Genomic DNA, 21229 nt, shown 5'->3' on the forward strand with positions numbered 1-21229 from the left:
AACAACATGATGTACTAACTAGAACCCCGGAGCTCTTGTCTCTAGCTGCATATGTATCGAAAGATGGCCTAGTCAGCCATCAATGGAAAGAGAGGCCCATTGGACTTGCAAACTTTATATGCCCCAATATAGGGGAATGCCAGGACCAAAAGAATGGGAATGGGTGGATAGGGAAGTGGGGGGGCGCTATGGGGGACTTTTGGGATAGCATTGGAAACGTAATTGAGGAAAANATGTAANAAAAANATTAAAAAAAAAAAAAAAAAGAGCAGTCTCAGAGAACCAGGACTAGAAAGTGATGAAATTTGGTAAACAAATTCTTATTCTGCTCTGTTCTGACTCTCCTAGGGGGGAGAAAAAAACCATGTGAAATAAAGAAGTTTAATTAGTCATGAAAGGACAGTGAACCCCACGGGAAGCTGCAGGTTATTTATATACAGCCTAGAAGAGAGGGAGTTGGCAGGCAAGGGAAAACTCTACAGAATGGCCATCTTGGAAAAGCTCTCCCCATGCTGGAAAGGCCAGCTCCATATTTCTTAATTGAAGCACTGCAGATGCATTATTCCATCTTACATTGGTTGCATGTTCACCAAATAACTGTTGTGGTGCTTGAATTTGTCATGTAGCTTGTCCACCTAGAGAAATTGTATGCTTAGGTTGCCTTGTAAGTCACCATTGTGGAGTAACGTGGTGTTTTAGTATTCTGCTTAGATGTGCCTTTGTGTACCAATGTGGCCTGTCCACAGTAAAAGCACATTGGGTCCTCCCTTGCAAGCAAGTCTGTTTGGTTGACAACTTCATTGATCTCTTAAGTGGACTCTGGCTATTAGGTTAATACGAGTCAACCTTTTAGAGATGGATCCATTCCTGCAGGCCTTTAAATCAACTTTCTGACTTTCTGTGGCTGAAGTTTAGCTTCTGACTTATGGCGACAGCACTGAGGGTGTTTTGTGAAGATAAATCCGAGGGTGTCATAGGACTTACCAGATCCCACCGCTCTGAGTCACTGTGCCAAGTACACATTGCCATTTGAATCATACACAGCATCTTGATGAACTTCTTCCCTGTGCCCTGGGCATAGGTAAGCATGCTGTTTATCAAGACAGGATGTATATATCTGTACTTTACCCATGAAATATACACTAGACTCTGTTGTGTAGTATGCAAGGACTAATGCCTCATATCCTGCCTGCGATGGTACAGCTACTAACTCTCACTACCAGGATGGCTAATGTGTTTTCCTAGTTTTACTGAATTTTCTATGTATGGGGGTTAGAATGTTGCTTTAATCTATTCTCTCATGTTCAAAGCTGTAGCGGGAAGATTTCTTCAAAAGAAAAAATTGAAGAATGCCCAAAATGGACAGATAAGTATGCTGTTTATCATATATTAGTGGAAATATACTCAAATAGCTACTTTGTACTAAACAATATTCCTAAGAGCTGGGGTAATGGAATGAAAACGTGGAACGTCTCCCATTTCAAGAACTATATAGCTTGGGAACTAGGTAAGTACACAGAAAAAGTTGTCAGTCTTTAAGAAGGATGCAATACCAGCCAGAGTGGCAAGGAAAGTGTATCACAAGAGAGCCATGTCCCAGAGGGGTTGCTTCTGCTGGGGCTTAAATAACAGGCAGGTGACTGCTGGGCTATGCAAACTGCCTAAGGATAGCTGAAGCATAAAGGCTGGAAATTAGGGACCAGTGCTGAGCAATTAAAACAGACACACAGCTTACTGGGGGCTTTCCCCCCAATACTAAAGAGGATAGACATTATTATGCAGAGGAGTGGGAGCCTATTTGAGCAAATGGTAAAATGCTGGGTTTCTTATTCCATTGACTAGGAAGATGAGAGACTGGAGAAGTTACAATCTGAAAACAAAGCACCAGAAAGGACATGGCTCCAGACACTCTGGTGGGTGGAAGATGTGGCCCGGGATAAGGACAATGGGTGTGGAGGCCAAGAATTAAGGATGAAAAGTAGGGGATATGAGAAGAGGTAGCATTTGGAAGAAGGATGTCCTCACCGGTGGCCACTATTAGTGAAATGCTTGTGGATTTGGTACCTGCTGAGTGACCTTTTCCACAGAAAGAACAGCGATGTTGCCTGCTGTTCTGTGGCTGTTTCTGTTTGAGAAATTGAGCATTAAAGGTTTTAATGTAAACTGTGAGCAACTGTGTGTCCCCCACCGAGGGCATCAGCCCCTAAGATGCTGTGGCATTTGTCAATCCGTTTTCATGTTCTGGCACCCGTGGACCCATTAACTCCCGGCTGACAGTTTCCCAGTGAACTGTTCCTCCAGGTGTTGAGGTTGGAGACAAAGGAGGTAATGATTCAGAAACTGGTTTGGTATCAGCTAAGGCTTCTGTTTGTTTTTATGCCCAATCCTCAGCAAAGCTTGCAATGTGGAGATAGACTATGTAGAAGATGGTTAATTGCATCCCGAGATGAGTTCTTGCTTAAATTGATGAAGATGTGGCAGAACTAAGACTTCATTTCACTATGTCTGTGGCTAGACACACACCATACACACTTTCTGATCCTTTTCTCTCCTTTCCTTTTCTCCTTTTTTTATGAATGTCACATCATGCACTCCAATCCCCCTCATCTCTTCATCTCTTTGTATTCAACCATTGTCCTTGCAACCTTTCTTCCCAAAACAAAACAAAAATTAAAAATAACCACCCTAAACACAAACAAACAAACAAACAAACAAACAAACAAACAAACAAACATCCTTCTTAGTGTGGAACCTGCAGTGTGTGTCTCATTGTGTCCCATACTACATCCCTTTGCCCGAACAGATTTAGCCGTGAATGATCATTGTGATGAGTCATTGGTCAGGTTCAAGGCCTCTGGCTTCTGCTACACCATCAATACCCAATCATAAGTGATGCCTCTCATATATCCTATTGTTGCCCTATGTTATGGAGATCCTGTAGCTTCAGGTTTTCAGGACCTGTGGGACTGAGACCAGCCCTCTTACAAGTTCATAGTTGGGGTAGATGATGGGCTGGACCAACTCAGAGCCCTGGATCTGGGCCTGAGTGCAAGCTAAGTTGGTCAGCCCACCTGCTCTCCTGCATCCACACTATCAGGACTAACTCTCCTGCTCACAATCTCAGGGCTGGCTCACCCATCCCAGACACCAGGGCCAGCCCTACTGTGCTGCCCGGGCTAGGTGCTGCACCCCTTCCCTCACTTTGTGCAGCAGTAGGTGAGGGTGGGTGCTTTCCTCTTTTTTATATTAACCCTGTGTGCCAGTTTTCATTGTTATCATTTAAAGATGGGCTAGAAGTTTAGTATGTATTGCTTCAGTGGTCCAAAGATTGCTTATGGAGGGTGTTTTGCAAAACTCAAGAAGAAAGGTATTTTAGGTTTGATTTTATTATTAATTTTCTGGTTTTTAACCTGCTACTGCCAGAGGACATTGTCTCTACTATTTCTAGCATATGGGACCTATTACATTCTCTTTGATGTACACTCTTTGCCTAACTATATGCATGTTCTGTGTGTATTTGAGATCAGATGAGATTGGGACTATCTAGGCATTATGGTTGTAAACTATGCCTTTAAGTATAAAGTGCATTTTCCAATAGCGAGGTACAAATTTTATTATGCACCTGGGAGCCACTTCTTATACTACTTAAATATATATCCTTATTCATCTTTTGCCTTCCACGTGACCCATCTTGGACTGAGAGTGACTTGGGTTAAATTCCTGTACCATGCTTCTGTTTCCTCGTCAACTTTCTATAGCTTCTTCTATACAAGTTACTGCTGAATTGTTATTTGGTTTGTGTTTAAATCTAATACTTCTCATGAATTTTGGTCTTCAGCATAAATCAGCCCTTCTTGGTTCTGTTTTGTGTTCTGTGGCCTGCATCTTTACCTTGTCATATATCAAGATTGAAATTGCAATGGAGGAGTTAGGGGAAGGACTGAAGGACCTGAAGGGGTTTGCAACCCCATAGGAGGAACAATAGCAACGAACTAGAACCTTCCCAGAGCTCCCAGGGACTAAACCACGAACGAAAGAATATACATGGAGGCTGGCTCCAGCTGCATGTAACAGAGGATAGCCTTATTTAGCATCAATGGAAGGGGAGGCCCTTGGTCCTGTGAAGGGTTCATGACTCCGCATAGGGGACTGTTAGGGCAGTGATGTGGGAGTGAATGGGTGGGTAGGGGAGCACCCTCATAGAATCAGGGAGGAGGAGGGGTGCGATAGGGGGTTTTCAGAGGGGAAACCGGGAAGGAGGATAGTATTTGAAATGTTAATAAATAAAATAAGCAATTAAAAAATTAAAAAAAAAAAGAAATTGGTGCTTTCAGTTGCTGCTCCTTTGCATTGGTTTTGGGGGCTCCTGCCAGGTTCTATGTCTTTCACTGCTGAAATCAGTTTGTGTTTGGAGTGTTTCTTGTACTAGGCAGAACTGTGATTTGGCTACATTATCTGTCTGATTGGCAATGCTATATTTTTCCCAGCAGGCAAATGCAATTCTACGAAGTATTTGTTTCCTATTTTGGTTTTTTTTTTTTTTTCCTTTACTGGGGGCAAGTTCCACCCTCATCTACTTGGTAGCAGCAGTTCAGGACCTATCTGGACCTGATGTCTCCTCAGAACCCATCTTTCTCAGCTGGATCTTTGCTTTTAATTCTGCCCTGTTGTTTCTCATATCCTAGCAAAACAGGCTCTGCAACTCCCACCTAGGACGCTCTGTAGATAACTCATCAGCAGTAGACTTAGACAGCAGTGGTATTAAGCTTTAAAAATCCATTCCACTGTCTGTGTAGACACACATAACGGAAATCCCAGTATTATTAAAGCCAGAGGTTTCTCAAAACACTCTGATAATTGATTGACCCCATGTTGTTTATAGGTCATAAATGTTATAACATATAAGTCTCTTGTTAGAAAGAACAGCAGAAAAAAAAACCATTCATGAACTTTTGTTTTCCAAGATATTAATAACTTCTAGGATGTTTCTGGAAATTTCTCTATCTTCCTTTTTTTGTTGGTTTTTTCTTTTCTTTTCTTTTTCTTTTCAAGACAGGGTTTCTCTGTGTAGCTCTGGCTGGCCTTGAACTCAGAAATATGCCTGCCTCTGCCTCCAGAGTGCTGGGATTAAAGGCGTGTGCCACCACTGCCCGGCCTTTTTTTTTTTTTTTTTTTTTACTTGTAGAATTAGTACAACAATAACATGTCAACTGTTAGGAGGACTACCGAGTATTAAGAAGTCAGGTATTAAGCAGGTAATATAAAGGACCAGGCATGGAATTCCATAAAGTCTCTAATTATGAACAACAGGAATGAGAAAGTGCGTTCATCCCCTTGTTAAAGGAGTTACCACTCCTGGGATCCTGTTACTTAGACCCCTGCCTGTAGTAGCTACTTGTTTTTTGTCTTTGTTTTTGTTTTTTAAAAGAAATGAAAAACATTATTTTTCAAATGTGAAATGTCACAATATTCAATACAACAACTAATTCAGATTTATTAAAATGGTAGTTAGACTATTGCATAGACTATGAAAAGGAACATGTATGAGTTGAGTGCGTCTGTAAGCCATGACTTTGCAATTGTCTGACTAAATGTGTTAACATACAACCTAGTACAAGAGGAACATACTGCAGATTGTGAATTTATTATATCTGATACTTGACATTAGATTCTTGAGAGAAAGGGGTTATTTGGTTAAGAGGGGAGGACCCCAGGGAGGAGAAAATTCTGAGCAGTCAAGCAATAAACTGCAGGTCCAGGGAATCAGTAGAAAAAGAGGAGGGACAAAGCAGAATGGGGAGGAGGGAGATCATCTTGGGAGGACTACCTCCTCATTCCATCTGGCTTGACTCCTCTCTCACTGCTGCTGCTGCTGTTGCTGGCTTTCTCTTATAAGCAGCCCATCCTTGTATTGGTATGAGGTCACTAGGATGGGTGCTGGGGAGGAGTACAGAGGGACGTGACAGGTGGTTGGAGCCAGAAGGGCCCAAACAGCTCCTTAGCGTGGATTCACTGGGCCAAGAACTAAGACCCACATGGAGTTTGGAAGCAAAGAGTCAGTTTTCTCCCTGCTCCAATCACTTTGGCTTTTTCCCATCAGCAACTGTGACCCTAGCCAAATCCTTCCCATTTGTGGGAGTTGCAGCTGTCCCACACATGTGGTAAATAAGGACCAGTAGAGCTGCTTCTATTTTTAGCACTTTAATGCGGATGCAAAGGTCACCAAGAGTCCCCATTTGCTGGCTCGGTTCCTCAGCCTCTTTCCCTCTCCCTCTTTTCTTCTTAATTCTCTTCCTTGGTACCTTTTCCTACAATCAAATCATTTTGGAATGAAATGAGACCATAACTTCTGCTTCACTTTTACTGTACTGCAGATTGTCCTGAATTAGGTGGAATGTCTACCTTGTGGCCTGCAGAATCACTCATGGACTTAGGGAAACTGTACAGCAGTCTCAGATTGATGCCACTTCTTGCCCTCCTATGGGAGAGAAGAGCTTTAGGCCTTCTGCCATCTGACCCTCAGAGGGAAACTGGCTGGAATATAATCTCTGTCTTTCAATATTCTTCTTCCTCAGGCTTGGAGGGTGGGAGGACCTTTCATTCTATTCATGAGATCCATGGAGTCTTTTCAGACACAAGCACAACCCAGCAAATTCTGTCATAACCTCAGAGGCTAGGAAAGTTTCCCCCGTTACCTGTTTTCAGGGTCAGCCAAGGTCATGTTCCGGGTGACATAACACATCTTGAGGGGGATGCTTTTCCGGTCTCTATGGAAGGAGAAGGACTGGGATGACAGAGGATCTGCAGAGCCACCCCCTAATCTTGGGGACTCAGGTGGAGGCGTTTCCCATCCAATCTCAGACACCGGGGACCCTTTCTTCACGTAAGGTGTGGCTTCTCTCATATACTTCACTATAAAGAAAAAAAAAGACAAGAAACACTTTTAGGAATACCCCTTTTTAGGAATACCAATATGTGGTACAGCATACAATGTATAAATAACACTTATATGTTGTGGTCAACAGCTGCCTAATTGGACTTAAGGCTCAGTCAATAGGAGGCAACACAAGTCTGGTTCTGTAAACCCAGGCAAGAATGAGATAAAATGTTTATCATAGAGTAGTGCCGTTCTCATCCTTCAGCAACGAAAATTCTCTTTTCAGCAGAAGGCAGTTAAAGAGATCTGCAGCTTGCCCAAATGCAGAGAATAAATGAGTGTTCATCCCCAACTGGGACACCTATGACAACTACATTTAAGACTCATACAACAGAGAAGAAAGTCTGTAAATATTGTAAGAGGCACAAGACCAAGACAGCGTCAGCTAGCTAGTGTCCCCTATACTGGACAGAAAAACTGCACCCATGAACTTTCAACTATATAGGTGTCTTCACAAGACCACACCAGTTAACATACCAATATGGATGGAGCAATATTTAACAAGGGCTCAACTCCTAGATGAAGAGCTATAGGCAGTAATGGCTGCTGAAGGATGGATAATTAGTTCTCTCTTGAGATGGGCCCCCGATTGTTTTCCCAATCTTAGTGGTCAGCCCTGAACACATGTACATATAAGCAATACTAATGGGATTCAGTAGATTTTGAGTGAGTGTATGTGTCATGAATTTGAGCAAGGTCATGAATTTGAAAGAAGGTAGTTGAAAGGACACAGAAGAGTCAGAAAGGGAAGAGAATGGGAAGTGGATAATGTAAATACACTGTACTCATATGAAATTTTCAAGAGAATAGAAGGTTATATTTTTGGAAAAATCTCTGTCTCTGAAAGAAACTTGCACTGGGCATGCTGTTAGCACCAAGCCTGTTACATTCTGAATGAGATTCAGGCTTTCTGCTTCTTTCAACCCAATTATCCTATTATTTAAATTCCGTATCAATGTCAATCTTAGAACTTGCTATTACAATGTCCAGCAGATGAGAATTGCAGGTACCTTTTTTTTTTCATCTGTGACACTGTCTATCTTTTCTGATTATAAATCATATTGTGGAAGACTGAAAACAAGTGCGCAGATGATGTGAAATGTAACCCAGGCTGAAAGACTATGATTTAATGCACACATACAGATTCTAGCAGCTACATCATTGCCCAGGATCGTGTTATTATGCACAGAAGCAAGGGTAGACTTTTCAACTTCAGTGGTGCTGAAATCATGTATACAAAGAAATGAATACAAACATCTATATTCTAGTGGCAAAATCTGTAGTAGTAGAGCCATTATTTCTCAAGGCTAAGAGTTAGAAAATTGAGAGGTTAAATATATCATAATCTCTATAGGCATTAAAATGAGGTAGATATGCACATGTTGATGGCACAAGACTTGGAAGATTGATGATTAAGGAAAACATAAAGCAGACAGTGCAATATCTTTGTGTATAAAAATCACAAATATAGGATGGGTATGGAGGCATATGCCTTTAATCACAGCACTTGGGAGGTAGAGGCAGGGGGATCTTTGAGTTTGAGGCCAGTCTGGTCTATAAAGCAAGTTCCAAGACAATCAGGGCTACACACAGGTAAACACTGTCTCAACAACCAAAAGTCAACACTAAAACAACCCTAGAAGTATATGTAAATTTGTGATTATATACTTCTTATATATGCATATGAATATGTATATAGACATGTATGCATATATCTCTATATATGTTATGTATATGTATACATACATATATGTGTGTATGTATAAATATATGTATATCTACCTGTATGTATACATACATATACATCATATACATATATATGTATACTATCTATATTTATATATCTTCAGTTATTTTTAGTACAAATTCTCGAAAATATTGATAGTAGTTTGTACCAGAGAATAGAATGAAAAGCCAGCATGATAGAAATAGGCTTTTGTTATCCATTTACTATCTTTTTGTGTACTTTTATGTTTAACTACATTTACATATATATATATATATATATATATATATATATATATATATATTACTTTTTTAAGATTATAAAGGGTAACAAGCCTGAGTAGAACATACAGAAGTTCTGCTTTTTCTCATGTTTGCCTTATTCCTTAGATATTTTTTGAGTTGGCAGGGCGACCAAGATTTTAGGAACATGCAATATGAGGTTTTATGTTCTCTCTATGAGCTTTCCACTCTGGTTCTCTATTGCATAACAGGCAGAGATTATAGCTGAGGTCATTACCAATGACAGTGGATTAAAATGAACAAAATCTCTGGGATGGCTTGAATAAGTCATTTCAGAAGCTGATGCTTCCATGGTGTAAGACTGAAACCAGGTTAGGGAGGCTACAGAAAGTAGCGCATAGTTTCCTTACTCAAGTGTTATAACATGAAGATGACTCTATTAGTGTTATTACATGAAGATGACTCTATTAAATGCTTTGGGTACTGAATCTGGATCCTTGGACTGTATCATAGCTGCTGTGAATTTGCTGAATACAGAATGTCACCATTTCCTTGCTCCACAAAGCTGTGTAATAGAGGTGGCAAAGCCTGGGAGGCTACAAAGTTGCTGCCTGACCTCCCACAGGATCAGTGCCTCTAGGAAATCCTACTGAAGAAGTACAGAAGCCATAGCATGGAGAAGAGGGAGCCAAGTTTTATAATAGGAGTAAGAGAACTTAGAAAAGAACCTGTAGGCACGAATCCAGTATTTACTAGGAATCCACAGCTCAGTCCTCCCAGCAAACCTGTCAGCAGAGATTAAAGTCATAGGAGGAGAGAGGTGACTCACAAACAGATCATTTTAAGAAATGTGTTATGACTGAGTAATCTGTTTAAAGAGGAGCACCAGCATGGCTCATAACAAGTGTAGAAGCCTCATGGAGACTGACTTTAGCTACACAAAGTTGGAAGGAATGGGACTCTTTAAAAACATTGTATTTTTACTCTTCCATAAATTGTGTGGGCTTTGTATATGTGGTGTGTGTGTGTGTGTGTGCAGGCACATGTGTATGAGTGTAAATGTGGATAAAGTTTTAAAAATTCCAGGAAGATGATGGAAAAATGTCAGAAAAAAGTGCTGATGGAGGATAGGAGTGTCTAGGAGAAGGATCACATGGAATACAGAAAGAGAAAGAAAGATGGAGGAGTCACAAGGGAGGATTTGAGGTCACAAGAAGGTGGGAAGATGATAGAGCTGAAGAATCTACTAAATCTATAGACTTTGTCCCCAAAATACCACAATGGTATTTAATACCCTAATTATGCTAATTAAAAAAATAAAATGTGACTCATTGCCCTATTTCTGCAGACGGTAAAATTGTGTGGCTTTGTTGTCGAGTTGCACTTACTGGGATATAGGATATTCTGGTAGCAGTTGGGATAGAGGCTTTTGTTTTGTTTTTGTTTTTGGAATGGATTCTTATCATTCAAATCATTCAATCTAGTTGGAGATGAGAGTGATGGCTTCAGAGGGAGATTCAAGAATGCTGTGTGGGTAAATGGCACTTGAACTCAGCCTTAAAACATGAACATCACATTAAGAAACAGAAGGCTCATGACTGTTCTTTTATATAACACACCCTGATTTGTAACTCTGATCACAACTCCATAGCAGAGAAAAATTTGGTGTTGGTTTGTAAGAAGGATAAGAAAAAACATTTGTAATGCACTCAATCATGAGCAGAATATTGAATCAGGTTACTTACACATTGTCCTATAGTTAATCTTCACAATTACTATTTAAGGACTCACTTTATATTTGTTAGGGAATCCAGGGTCTGTAGACAAAATTATCTAGGCTACCATTCCTTCATTGAGTCCATGTGCCCATAGGCAATAAAATATAAAAATATAGTTATCATTTTCAGAAAAGCTTTGTAGGATTATCCTACTTCTACCAAACACATAGGTCAGTGTTCATATATACATCAATCATTCATGCTTAGAAGTTTGTCATGTAGGGGGTCACATGGCTAGCAATAGGTAGAGCTTTACTTTGTTTATCCAGAGATGCTCTTTCGTGATATCTGGCTATGCCACTTAGATGAAAGATGCACAAAAGTTGAGAAGTTTGGATTTTATTTTAGATAGTAGCAATAATGATTATCAGTGAGCAATACAGTGGTCCAATCACTGGCCAGTTATAGAGAGAATTCCTGGAAATGAGACTTAACTGCCTAAAGAAAAAGATATTAAACATAGGCCTAACATTTTTGAGGGCACAAAGGATTACTGTCAGTGATAATCCAAGTAATATTCTAAATATCCTGCTTAAGCATGAAAAATTCTAGAAATATGTGGCTTGGTCCACTTGTGGGGCAGAGCTGATAACATATAAAAATCTTAGCCTAAAAGCAAATACTTGCCAAGTACCCACTTCTTATATGGTACATAATTAGAGTAATTTACATAGAAAAGATAGCACAGCAAGGCCTTGAGGAAAGTTTGCCTTCTTGGGAATAATATTTAATGTAGAGTGATGCTCTTAACCAGCCAGTAGAATATAAAGACAGAGAGGATACAGTAATAAGTGACTACGATGATCTAAATTTTTGCTCATTCACCAAAATTTATCAGTTTATTTTTACATACAAAGGATTGTGCAGCCTGTGAATGACACAGAATTATCCTGATGGGAAGATATTCAAAGTCCAGAAGAGAGGAAGCTTGGAGGAGCAGGTGGCAAGGAGATTTGTGTTAAATTTTAAGCCTGGTTTAAGGATGTACCACAGTGCACAGGTTTCTAGCTTCCCAACAGTATCAAAGGATTATTCTTTATGGAAGAAAACAATTTCATCCTAGGCTGCAAAGAGTGCTGAGAACCGTTTCCAAAGGCAATGAGCTGGTGCAAAAAAAAAAAAAAAAAAAAAAAAAAAATCAAAGAAAATGTGGCACACTAGGAAACAAGGTACCTTGAGTACAAGCAATTGATGGTAGCAACAGCTATATGTACTTAAAACCTAAAAGAGAGTGGAAAAAGAAACAGAAGTTTGAGAGAGTTTTCCAGAGAACAGTTAAAGAAGTGACCTAACTAACTAGTTAAATTCAAATAAGATGTCTAGTATTATAATTGATAATGATAATAATATAACAATAATAACAACAAGATAAGTAGTCCACAAATTAAACCTACATTAAAGACACACACATCAGGAGGAAATAGTGAATAATGAATTACACAGAGAAGATGGCTCAGTGGGTAAGAACATTCTACAGATCACTTACATTCCATTCCTAGTGTCCATGCCTGGATACTGTCTATAGCTCCAGTTCCAGGGTGATTCGATAACTCTGTCCTACATAGATACACGGAATCACATACATTTACCTCTATACAGACACATGTATACATACACACAATAAGAAATGAAAACTTAAAAAAATTACAATGTAGCACAATCTTTTAAAAGCGATGCTAAATGTTGACTACAGATTAAGAAATATAGGACCAGAGAGATGGATCAGATGCTAAAGGGTAGGTACACAACCAAAAATAGAAAATTAAGAGAAATGAAGGATAAACTGTAGAACCAGAAGAGTAGAGTGGGAATCAATTGGCTGAGAATAAGAATTTTCCATATGGAAATGCGCCGAGCCACAAAGTCTAGAGCTCTTGCCTTGGTTTTGTCAAACAAGACAAGACCTGACAGCTTCAACCTCAAACTGAATAGAAGTAATGTGCAATTTCTTCCTTACCCGTTGAGTTGGCTTAACAGTTCTCCTTTCCCTTTGTGCATGTGCCTCTCCAGAGCCTTTCAGCTGGCACCTCTGGATTTTACTAGTATTGGGTATGAGTGTCAACAAAGTTCCTAAATAAATCCTGATATCTCTGGCAGACAAATGTTCCAACTAAAGAAAAAAGGAGTGCAAGGTGGAGTGGAGAAAGTTGCAAGGCCAGATAGCCTGGTATTATGCAGTGGCGGAGAAGAAGATACCCCCAGCGCAGCCAAGACCAACATCCAAAGCTGTCTACTGACCTTTGCACACATGCATGGCCCCTACATTCATAATACTCAAGGGCTTGCGTGCACCACCCCCATAGCCTTTGTCCAGAAATCCTGCTTCAACAACAAAAACATAAAACACTTTGTATTATTTATCTTCCTCTGTGCTGGGCATGTAGCACAGGATCTCACCCATGGTAGGCAAATGTTCTATATGGAGCTCCATCCACAACCCTTAGATCTTGCTTCTGTTTGGTAAGCATGGAAAGAAACGTATTCTTCTGCAAAACTAATATAAGAGAAGGCCACTGGATTTCACTAGCAGTCCATGATTTCTCACCAGAGGAAGTAAGGGCGATCCAAGGTACCAGCGGCCACAGAATTTCTACCCGATGGCTAAGTACTTGAGTCCTCTTCAATCCCTCACTGAGGCCTGAGACCAAGGACCTCTATGTGGAGAGTAAGAATGATATAGAGACCTCTGGAGGAGACACAGTAGTGGCCCTGACAAGGACAAAGAACATGTGAAAGCTTTCCCTGGTTCTTTGTATTCTAAAACCATTACACATAATCAAGTAAGTGTGGTCTAATGAAAAGAAAGGAAGGTGTTACCTAAGGCCGAACTTGTCTGGGCCAGGTACTCCAGATGAATGAATTGAATAGAAAAGACTATTATGAATTTAGCAAGTTTGGAATTGAATAAATGATTTAGTGGGGCTACTCTGCTTCCCAAAGTGCCAAGAACTCTGGATTCTGCCGTCTTCTTCATTGCATTTTTTTAAACCATACCTCCTGATAATTTAAAACAGATGCCTGAGTTCTATCCATTGAGACCCACATCCCATGAAGACAAAAGGAAAATGGATAAATAATAACTCGTATCTTAGTTTCTTTTCCTGTTGCTGTGATAAAATCACCTGGCAAAAATCAACTTAAAGGAGAAGTTATTTGGCTCACTGTTGCAGTTAAGTTGAAGCAGTTAAGGGAGGGTGCAGCAGCTGGCTGCATCACATGCACAGTCAGGAGAAGAGGAACTGGATGGAAGCATGCATGCCAATGGTCAACTGAATCGCTGCTCTTCCTTCAGTGTCAGGGGGAGCCGATGAAATGGTGATGCCCATCTTCAGTGTGGCTCTTCTCATCACAGTGCACAAAACCAAAAAAGTCTTTCACAGGCATGCTCACTGTCCACCCATTTCAGACCATTCCCCATTATGACATCCAGGTGACTCCACATGTGTTAACTGAAACAACCAATATACACACCGTCCTTCCTTTAACTCCACCTTCTAGACACTGCCAAGCCAGTTTTGTTTACAATGTACTGACTAAAACTTAAACACAACCACATCTAGATGGAAAAGCAATTCCTTATTATGAGTACCTCTGGCCACTTAGCTGAAAATTGGGGTGGAAGGAAAGCCGTTATTGTGGAAGTATAAGAAAATGGATGCCAGATGCCAGGGTCCAGCTTTCAGGGCCTAGCACTTGGATATGCTGTAATTCTTTCTGAGCCTCACAGCTTAGATTCATATCATATAACTAAAAGCCTTAGAGTAAGCGATAAAGGATTCATTGTTTCTTTCTGCTAAGCATTTCCTGGGCACTAACCCTACAACATCCTATGGTACAAGCATTATGGTCAACCCTATTTTATCAATGGCACTGCACCAGAAAGGAGTTAAGTCATATACAAGATATTTTGGTGCTAGAAGTTGATAGAAGGAGGAGATGAATTTAATAGTGTCTCAAGCCCTTACATTTAACCATAAACAATACTATTTCTCTCACTGCTTTAAAAAATTGACACCTGTGTGTGTGTGTGTGTGTGTGTGTGTGTGAGTCAATATTTTCCTGTCTCGGGAGAAAACATTCAATTAAAAGGCTGTTCCCTGTAACATAAGAGAGTTTGATTCTGTAAGCCTGAACTATTAAACTGTGGCATTTCAATAAGCACCTTTGAAGACACCATAATATATATTCATAATAGAGGGTTTAACCTGGCAGAACTGAACAGCTACTATCTGCATAATTACACCTCCGTGTACTTACAGACACTAATTTCAGGCAAAGAGCTTTTGAAACCAATCAAGAAACAGCCAGGCCCAGTTTGGGGCACCTAATAATCAGAACTAATTAATAAACCATGGCCTTTCTGGGCATCATGAATTAAAAACTGTGGTTGAGCAATTAAGATTCTAATCTTCAGTTGCAAGAAAAAGAAAAAGTGGGAGGCCGGCTGTAAGAAGTCTTCTTCTACACTGCAAGTTTCTTTCAGTATGTTGGGAGTTTTTCATCTGAAGGGCAGCCAGTTGCAAGACTTTCAAAAGAACTCTCAAGAAAGCCCAAGTTCACTAGGCCCCCAAGTTACCACAATGAAATCTTTGTTGGGCCAGGCAGATGACATTTAAAAGCAAAAGCAGACAGAGCTCCACAGGAGGAAATGCTTTAGGCAAGTCTAACCAGCTCTCCTAACCAGGCTTGTTTCTAAGGAGCCTGAAAATGTGTTTGATATGTTCAAGTTTTCTTTTTCAAAACAACAACAACAAACGAGATTCAGGTTTCTGGGAGGAAAAGAAATACTTCATGACTCCAGGGAGTGTGAACTCCAAATGTGAACTTCTAAACGTGATTGACGGGAGGAGATCAGCTGATGTTGAGAAATGCAAGTATTCAGACCTTCAGTGAATCATTCAAGCTGAGCCCAGGCTGTTGTGTGTGGAATATGCTGATAAAACGCCAGATCACACATTCCCTTCATGATACCTTCCTAGGTCACCTTCTGAACGATGCAGGAGGAAATCGTTCATGTTTCCAAGAAGACCGAGGAGTGATGAAAGAGGCAATCTGACTTTCTCTCACACTCCGCTAATTTCTCAGCAGGCTGATAGTGTAGTGGAAAGAGAATTGGCCCTGGGACTCAGGGACCTGGATTACAGTTCCAGATCTGGCACTAACTAGCTTTCCAGCCCTGGGCAAGTCACTTCACCTCCCTGATCTCATTTTCCTCACCTGTCAAGGGAGGAAATAAGGTCTCTAGCTTTTAAACATTGTGTGATTTCCTGGGAAGCTGCCTTCTCCAAAAAGTGTATGTGTACGTGTGTGCAAATACACACTCTTCTTCTTTTTCTCCTTCTCCCCCCCCCCCCCCCCCCCCCCCCTCCTCCTCCTCCTCCTCCTCCTCCTTCTTCTCTCTCTCTCTCTCTGTCTCTCTCTGTCTCTTCTTTTTCTCTCCATCTCCCCCCCCTCTATATCACACAGAAACACACACACAGACACACACACACTTACACACATTATGTTGGGGAGTTGGGGAGATAGCTCAGTCTGTAAAGCACATGCTGTGTTAACATGGACCTGAGTTGTGATCCACAGCATTCAAGTAGAAAGAGAAGAGTGGTAGAGTGGTAGTGAATGCTTGTAGACTCAATGCTGGAAAGCTGGTGACAGAAGCACGTTCCGGAGTTCCAGGCACGTTAGCAAAACCAGTGAGCTATAGGTCCTAATAAGAAACTCTATCTTGCCTGTCAGTGGTGGCACATGCCTTCAATCCTAGCACTCAGGGAGCAGAGGCAGGTGGATCTCTGAATTTGAGGTCACTGTGGTCTACAGAGCAAGTTCTAAGGCAGCCAGGGCTCCACAGAGAAACTCTGTCTTGAAAAACCAACCCCACCCCATCTCTCCCAAAAGGAAAGAAAGAATGAAATTCTGCCTCAGACAAACCAGTGTGGGTGGCTCCTGAAGACAACAGAACTTGACATATGATCTCCATATGTATATGTACACTCATGTGTGCATAACCACATGCAAAGACACATTCTTCCACTGTAAACATATATGCTTTCACATGTGGAACATGCATGAGAAGACAGCAAGAATACATGAGTCCAGAGGCTGGACTAGGCTTCCCGACTCATACATAGCAGATGTGCAGCCTGACCTTCATGTGGGTCCTAAACAACTGGAACAGGGGTATTCCAAAAGCTGTTTCCTGTACGTGGGATATGGTCTTCTAGCTGGGCTGCCTTGTCTGGCCTCAGTGGGAGAGGAAGTGCCTAGCCTGGCATTGACTTGAAGTGCCAGGGTAGGGGGGATACCCAGAGAGGCCAACACCCACTCAAAGGAGAAGGGGATGGGGGAAGGATTGTGGGAGGGGTTGACTGGGAGGGGACAATGAAAGGGATGTAAAGTGAATAAGTAAAAAATAAAATAAAAACCAACAATAATGTTGACTGGCTCTTTGTACTGTCATCCACAGACAACCATGCTCCATGTGTACCAAGTTCTATTCAAAGGCTGGTACAATCTATCTTTTGACTTTGTGAGTGCCTACAGGCCCCTTGCATATCACAAGATAAGCTTATGCTGAGATGGCATGATCCAATCACAGCCCTCCTGGTCTGGCTGCCTTGTCTATGAGAATCATTATCTCCATTCCTTTACCGGGCTCATTTGCTTTCCATCTGCTAAGTGGGTTATTGAAGACAGGACCTTAGGACGCATTTGAAAAAAGGGTCAAAAGGTTCTCAAAGGTTATGAGGTGTGAAGCTGCTGAGTATTACTACGGAGAGCCAGGAGTCAAATGCAGTGGGGAATCACATCTATGGCAGATCTTTAAAGACTTCAAATACAATTTTCAAATTTTTCTGGTTTCATAATTTTTATTTATTCAACTTTATACCCTATCCCTTGAGAATTTTGCACATGTATGTAATGAAATATGACCCTAGTCCTTTTTTCATGGTTTTGGGAATTGAACCTAGGGCCTTATGATTGATGGATAGATGCTTTATCACTGAGATGTGTCCCTAGCCCTGACATTATCATTCAAAGGAACATGCCATTATTCATCAACAAAGCAAGATTGTTGCCCCACAGTAAATCAGGGGCACAAGGCAAGTATCCAATTCCAAGATAGCCCTTGTTATCGCCCAGAACGTACTGTTTTGTTAGTCATCAACGGGCTCTTGCTTTAGGGAAGTCTAAGTGTTGGAGTTATCACAGTAAATGAAGTCAGTCTGGCTGTTGTCCCCAGTGGCACCTACATTCCCATGTGTGGAGTGAAGAAGGACATTAAGCAACAAAGAAATATAAGGATCACTCTGAAAGTATAAGTCATAGCTAGATGGCTTTGCTGGTCTGTCATAGTTTAAACAGAGACATTCATCCTCTGGCCCCTACTTGCTTCCTGTCCTTGTCTTAGGTGATATGGTTTCCATAGTTCAAATGCGCATGCTAAAGAACTGCTTAATATTCTGAATGTGTCAAACACCCATCTGTCTCTGCCGTTTGCATAGGCAGTTTTCTATTTGGGGAATCCTCTCTATGCCCACCAAACCTCAGTTTAGGTTAGACTTCCTTTCTTGGAGTCCTCAGCCTCCTCCAGACATACTTCCTTTCAATCCAACCATGTGTAGTGGGAAAAACTCTATCGCTACTCATAGGATCAAGATGGTAAGTCTCAGAATGATAGCTCATTGAATCTGGTGGCCCAACCAGTTTACAACTGTTGTAAAAGTTGGGTGACCACAGTAGAAGAATGGAATGAGACTCAATAGTTTCGCTTCCCAGGTCTTCTGTCTCACAGCTATGTGGACTGGGGACGCTTTCCCTAACCATCACCCGGTTTCTATTCTTCTGTAACACAAGGAGAAAAAGTAATGCATACCTCAGAGAGCTGCTGTGTGGTTCACTGAGGTCACACACACACACACACACTCTCACACACACACACACAAAGGACTTAGAATTGTATAAAGTATATATAAGTACTCATCGGGGTTTAAAACTATAAAACGCTGTGAGTAACCAATTTCCATCTATGTCATAGCAGTGGTCACAAGGCTGGGTACACAGCCTGGGATTACATAGTAAATGGATGGCAAGATGGATCTCCAGATTTATTCTGAAGTAGGAAGAGTTATGATAACTAACATTTTTTCCAGGCAAAGCAGCAGAGGACAGGGATTATCAATCGTTCCTCGAGAGTTGCAAGACCCAAGCGTAACAAAGGTTGGAGACTCAAGAATTGTGCCTTACAGAATTGCAGATGGTGAGACTTCTTTGCAAAGAGCCAGATAGGAAAAGTGTTTTGACTGTCTGGCCATAGAGCCTCCATCATAACAGTGACCTACTACAGTACCACAAAGAGGTGATGGGTGTTATGTAAACACAGTGACATGGCTGCCTTCCCAATAGACCTGCATTTACAAAAGGCAGCAGGCTAGATATGAGTCACAGGCTGTCATTTGCCAAATAACACAATAACTAACTGTGAGTTAATGACTACTTGTCATATTTTGAGCTCTGGTTTGAACATAAGAGAAATGTTAGTTCATTAAGGGAATGTCTATGAAGCAAAGCCTAAAGTTCTGCCATATAAGCAAGGAAAAGTATGGCAGTTCCTTGCCTGATGACATCAGTAATGACTTGGAGTGTGGGAGGATGAGCTGATGTAGTCTTCTTCCAAGGCTCCCACTCCTAATTACTCCAGATGTCATCTCCTCAGACATTACATACTGCTTCCATACAAAATTCTGTTTCTCTATTCACAAAGCTTTTTGAACCTCATGCTTGATACAATGATCTGGTCTGTCAACTATGTCTTAGAATCAGTAACTTATCAACACATATAACTATGGCTTCATATAAAACAAAACACAAACCAGGTTAAAGAAGGCTGAAGTGGTGGAATGGAGGTCCCTCCACATCCTCTATCCCATACCTGAAGCTATAAGATTAAACAGTGGGTAAAAGGGTAAGCAGGTTGTTGAACGGCCAACAAAGAAGTCGAGCATTAAATAAGAGGGATGAAGATACTGTGGTGAAGATCATGAATGTTAGGGTCTAATGCTGGGGTTAAATTACTAATTCTTCTGTGTAGTCCTGAGAAACTCAGCATCCTCTTCTGTTACTTATATCTGCCCCACAGGGCTGTTATGAGATTAAATAAACTAAGACCTTATGTGTTAGTCACCACTGTGAGGAGTTATCTCTACTACAATAGAAAGCGTTTAGGAGACATAAATATATATGGTTTGGAACAAAATTATTTTGTTGGTTTTGTAGAAGAAGTAGAGTCATGATTAGTGCACACAGATGATGGAAGTCATATCTGGGCTTAATCCAGAAGGAATCCACTGAGGTGGTGACATCCCAGTTCCTAGTGACATTTAAGCTGAAACTGGATGTGGTGTCTCACAGTCATGTTGTAGAGAAAAGTTCTGCTTCATGGAAGAGTTGATTGAATCTTAAATCCTTTAAGCTGTCACATGCTAGGCTGTGATTCCTTGTGGAATGTAGTTAATCAAGATACTAATCCAAAGTCTCCAATAGAGTGAGGTCAATTTGCAGTGCATTATCAGATAAAGTCAGGCGGTGCGTTTTTTCATTATCATATGATTAGCTGTGTAACAGTTGGGCAACTTGGTAAGGCGAGTCTTAGAATCCTCCTCTATAAAATGAGGCAAACTAAGGTGTTCCTTAAGGCAGGCAATATAATGTGGTTGTTCCATGTCTGAGACTTGGGTCAGAGGATCTGGGCTTAAATCTTAAATCTTCCCCTGAACAGTGGTGCCTCTTTAAGGAAGGTCTGAAGCTCTCTGTGACTCAGTTTCCTCCCTGGATCATAGCATAACCAATATTATCTCAGAGGATCACTATAAGGCTTGGCTATGAAACAGTGTTGAAACCTCACATGACACTCAAATTTAAATGCTATTATTATGGTATTAGCATAACTATTGTTATGAGGTTTCAGTGAGAAAATGCATTGCAAGGACACTCCAGTAAGCACATAAAGAATCAGAAGCCAGAGAAATGAGGGTAATGTTAAAAGGCTTTTATTCGTCTTAGTCTGAGTATGTTATACACTCAGGATAATAGAGACATCTGAAAGTAAAGTTCATGGAGAGGTTAAGACAGATACGATGGTTCCTCAAACCAGACAGTATTGTGAATACTACTAATTTTCAGTGCTCAGGATTTCATATCATGTTCATTATCGTGTTTTCCTGAAATAGACATAAGAAGGACCTTTTAGAATCTGACTGCACAATTTGAGACTTCCATGCCCCAGGAAGTGAGACTACAAGAACTCCCCCCAATGAATCAAACCTTCTCTGCAAACCACAGAAACAGATGCAAACACAGTCCCCAGAGCCAAGGCCTGTAGGACTCCAGAAGTGACCTCACTAAGTATGTGCACAGGAGGTTTGTTTTTTCTTTCTAAAGGTCAAACTCAGATTGGTCTTGCTTAACTCTGTCTCAGGAGACTCATGTCCAAGAATTAGACTGGGATGACACACGAAAAACCTAAGCAGCTCTCTGGGAAGAGGAGAGG

The 21229-nt window shown here is 40.9% G+C and overlaps 1 protein-coding gene across 2 annotated transcripts in view; it reads right to left on the reverse strand.

Moving 5' to 3' along the window:
* Window positions 1-21229, reverse strand: part of Sntb1 (syntrophin beta 1) — a 260074-nt gene that overhangs the window by 145830 nt on the left and 93015 nt on the right. For both annotated transcript variants that reach the window (XM_029469797.1, XM_021183546.2), the window contains one exon: window positions 6696-6912. In XM_029469797.1, the coding sequence (XP_029325657.1) occupies window positions 6696-6912 (217 nt within the window). The remainder of the gene's footprint in view (window positions 1-6695; window positions 6913-21229) is intronic.

This window comes from Mus caroli, chromosome 15, assembly GCF_900094665.2.
Source record: "Mus caroli chromosome 15, CAROLI_EIJ_v1.1, whole genome shotgun sequence".
Lineage (NCBI taxonomy): Eukaryota > Metazoa > Chordata > Mammalia > Rodentia > Muridae > Mus > Mus caroli.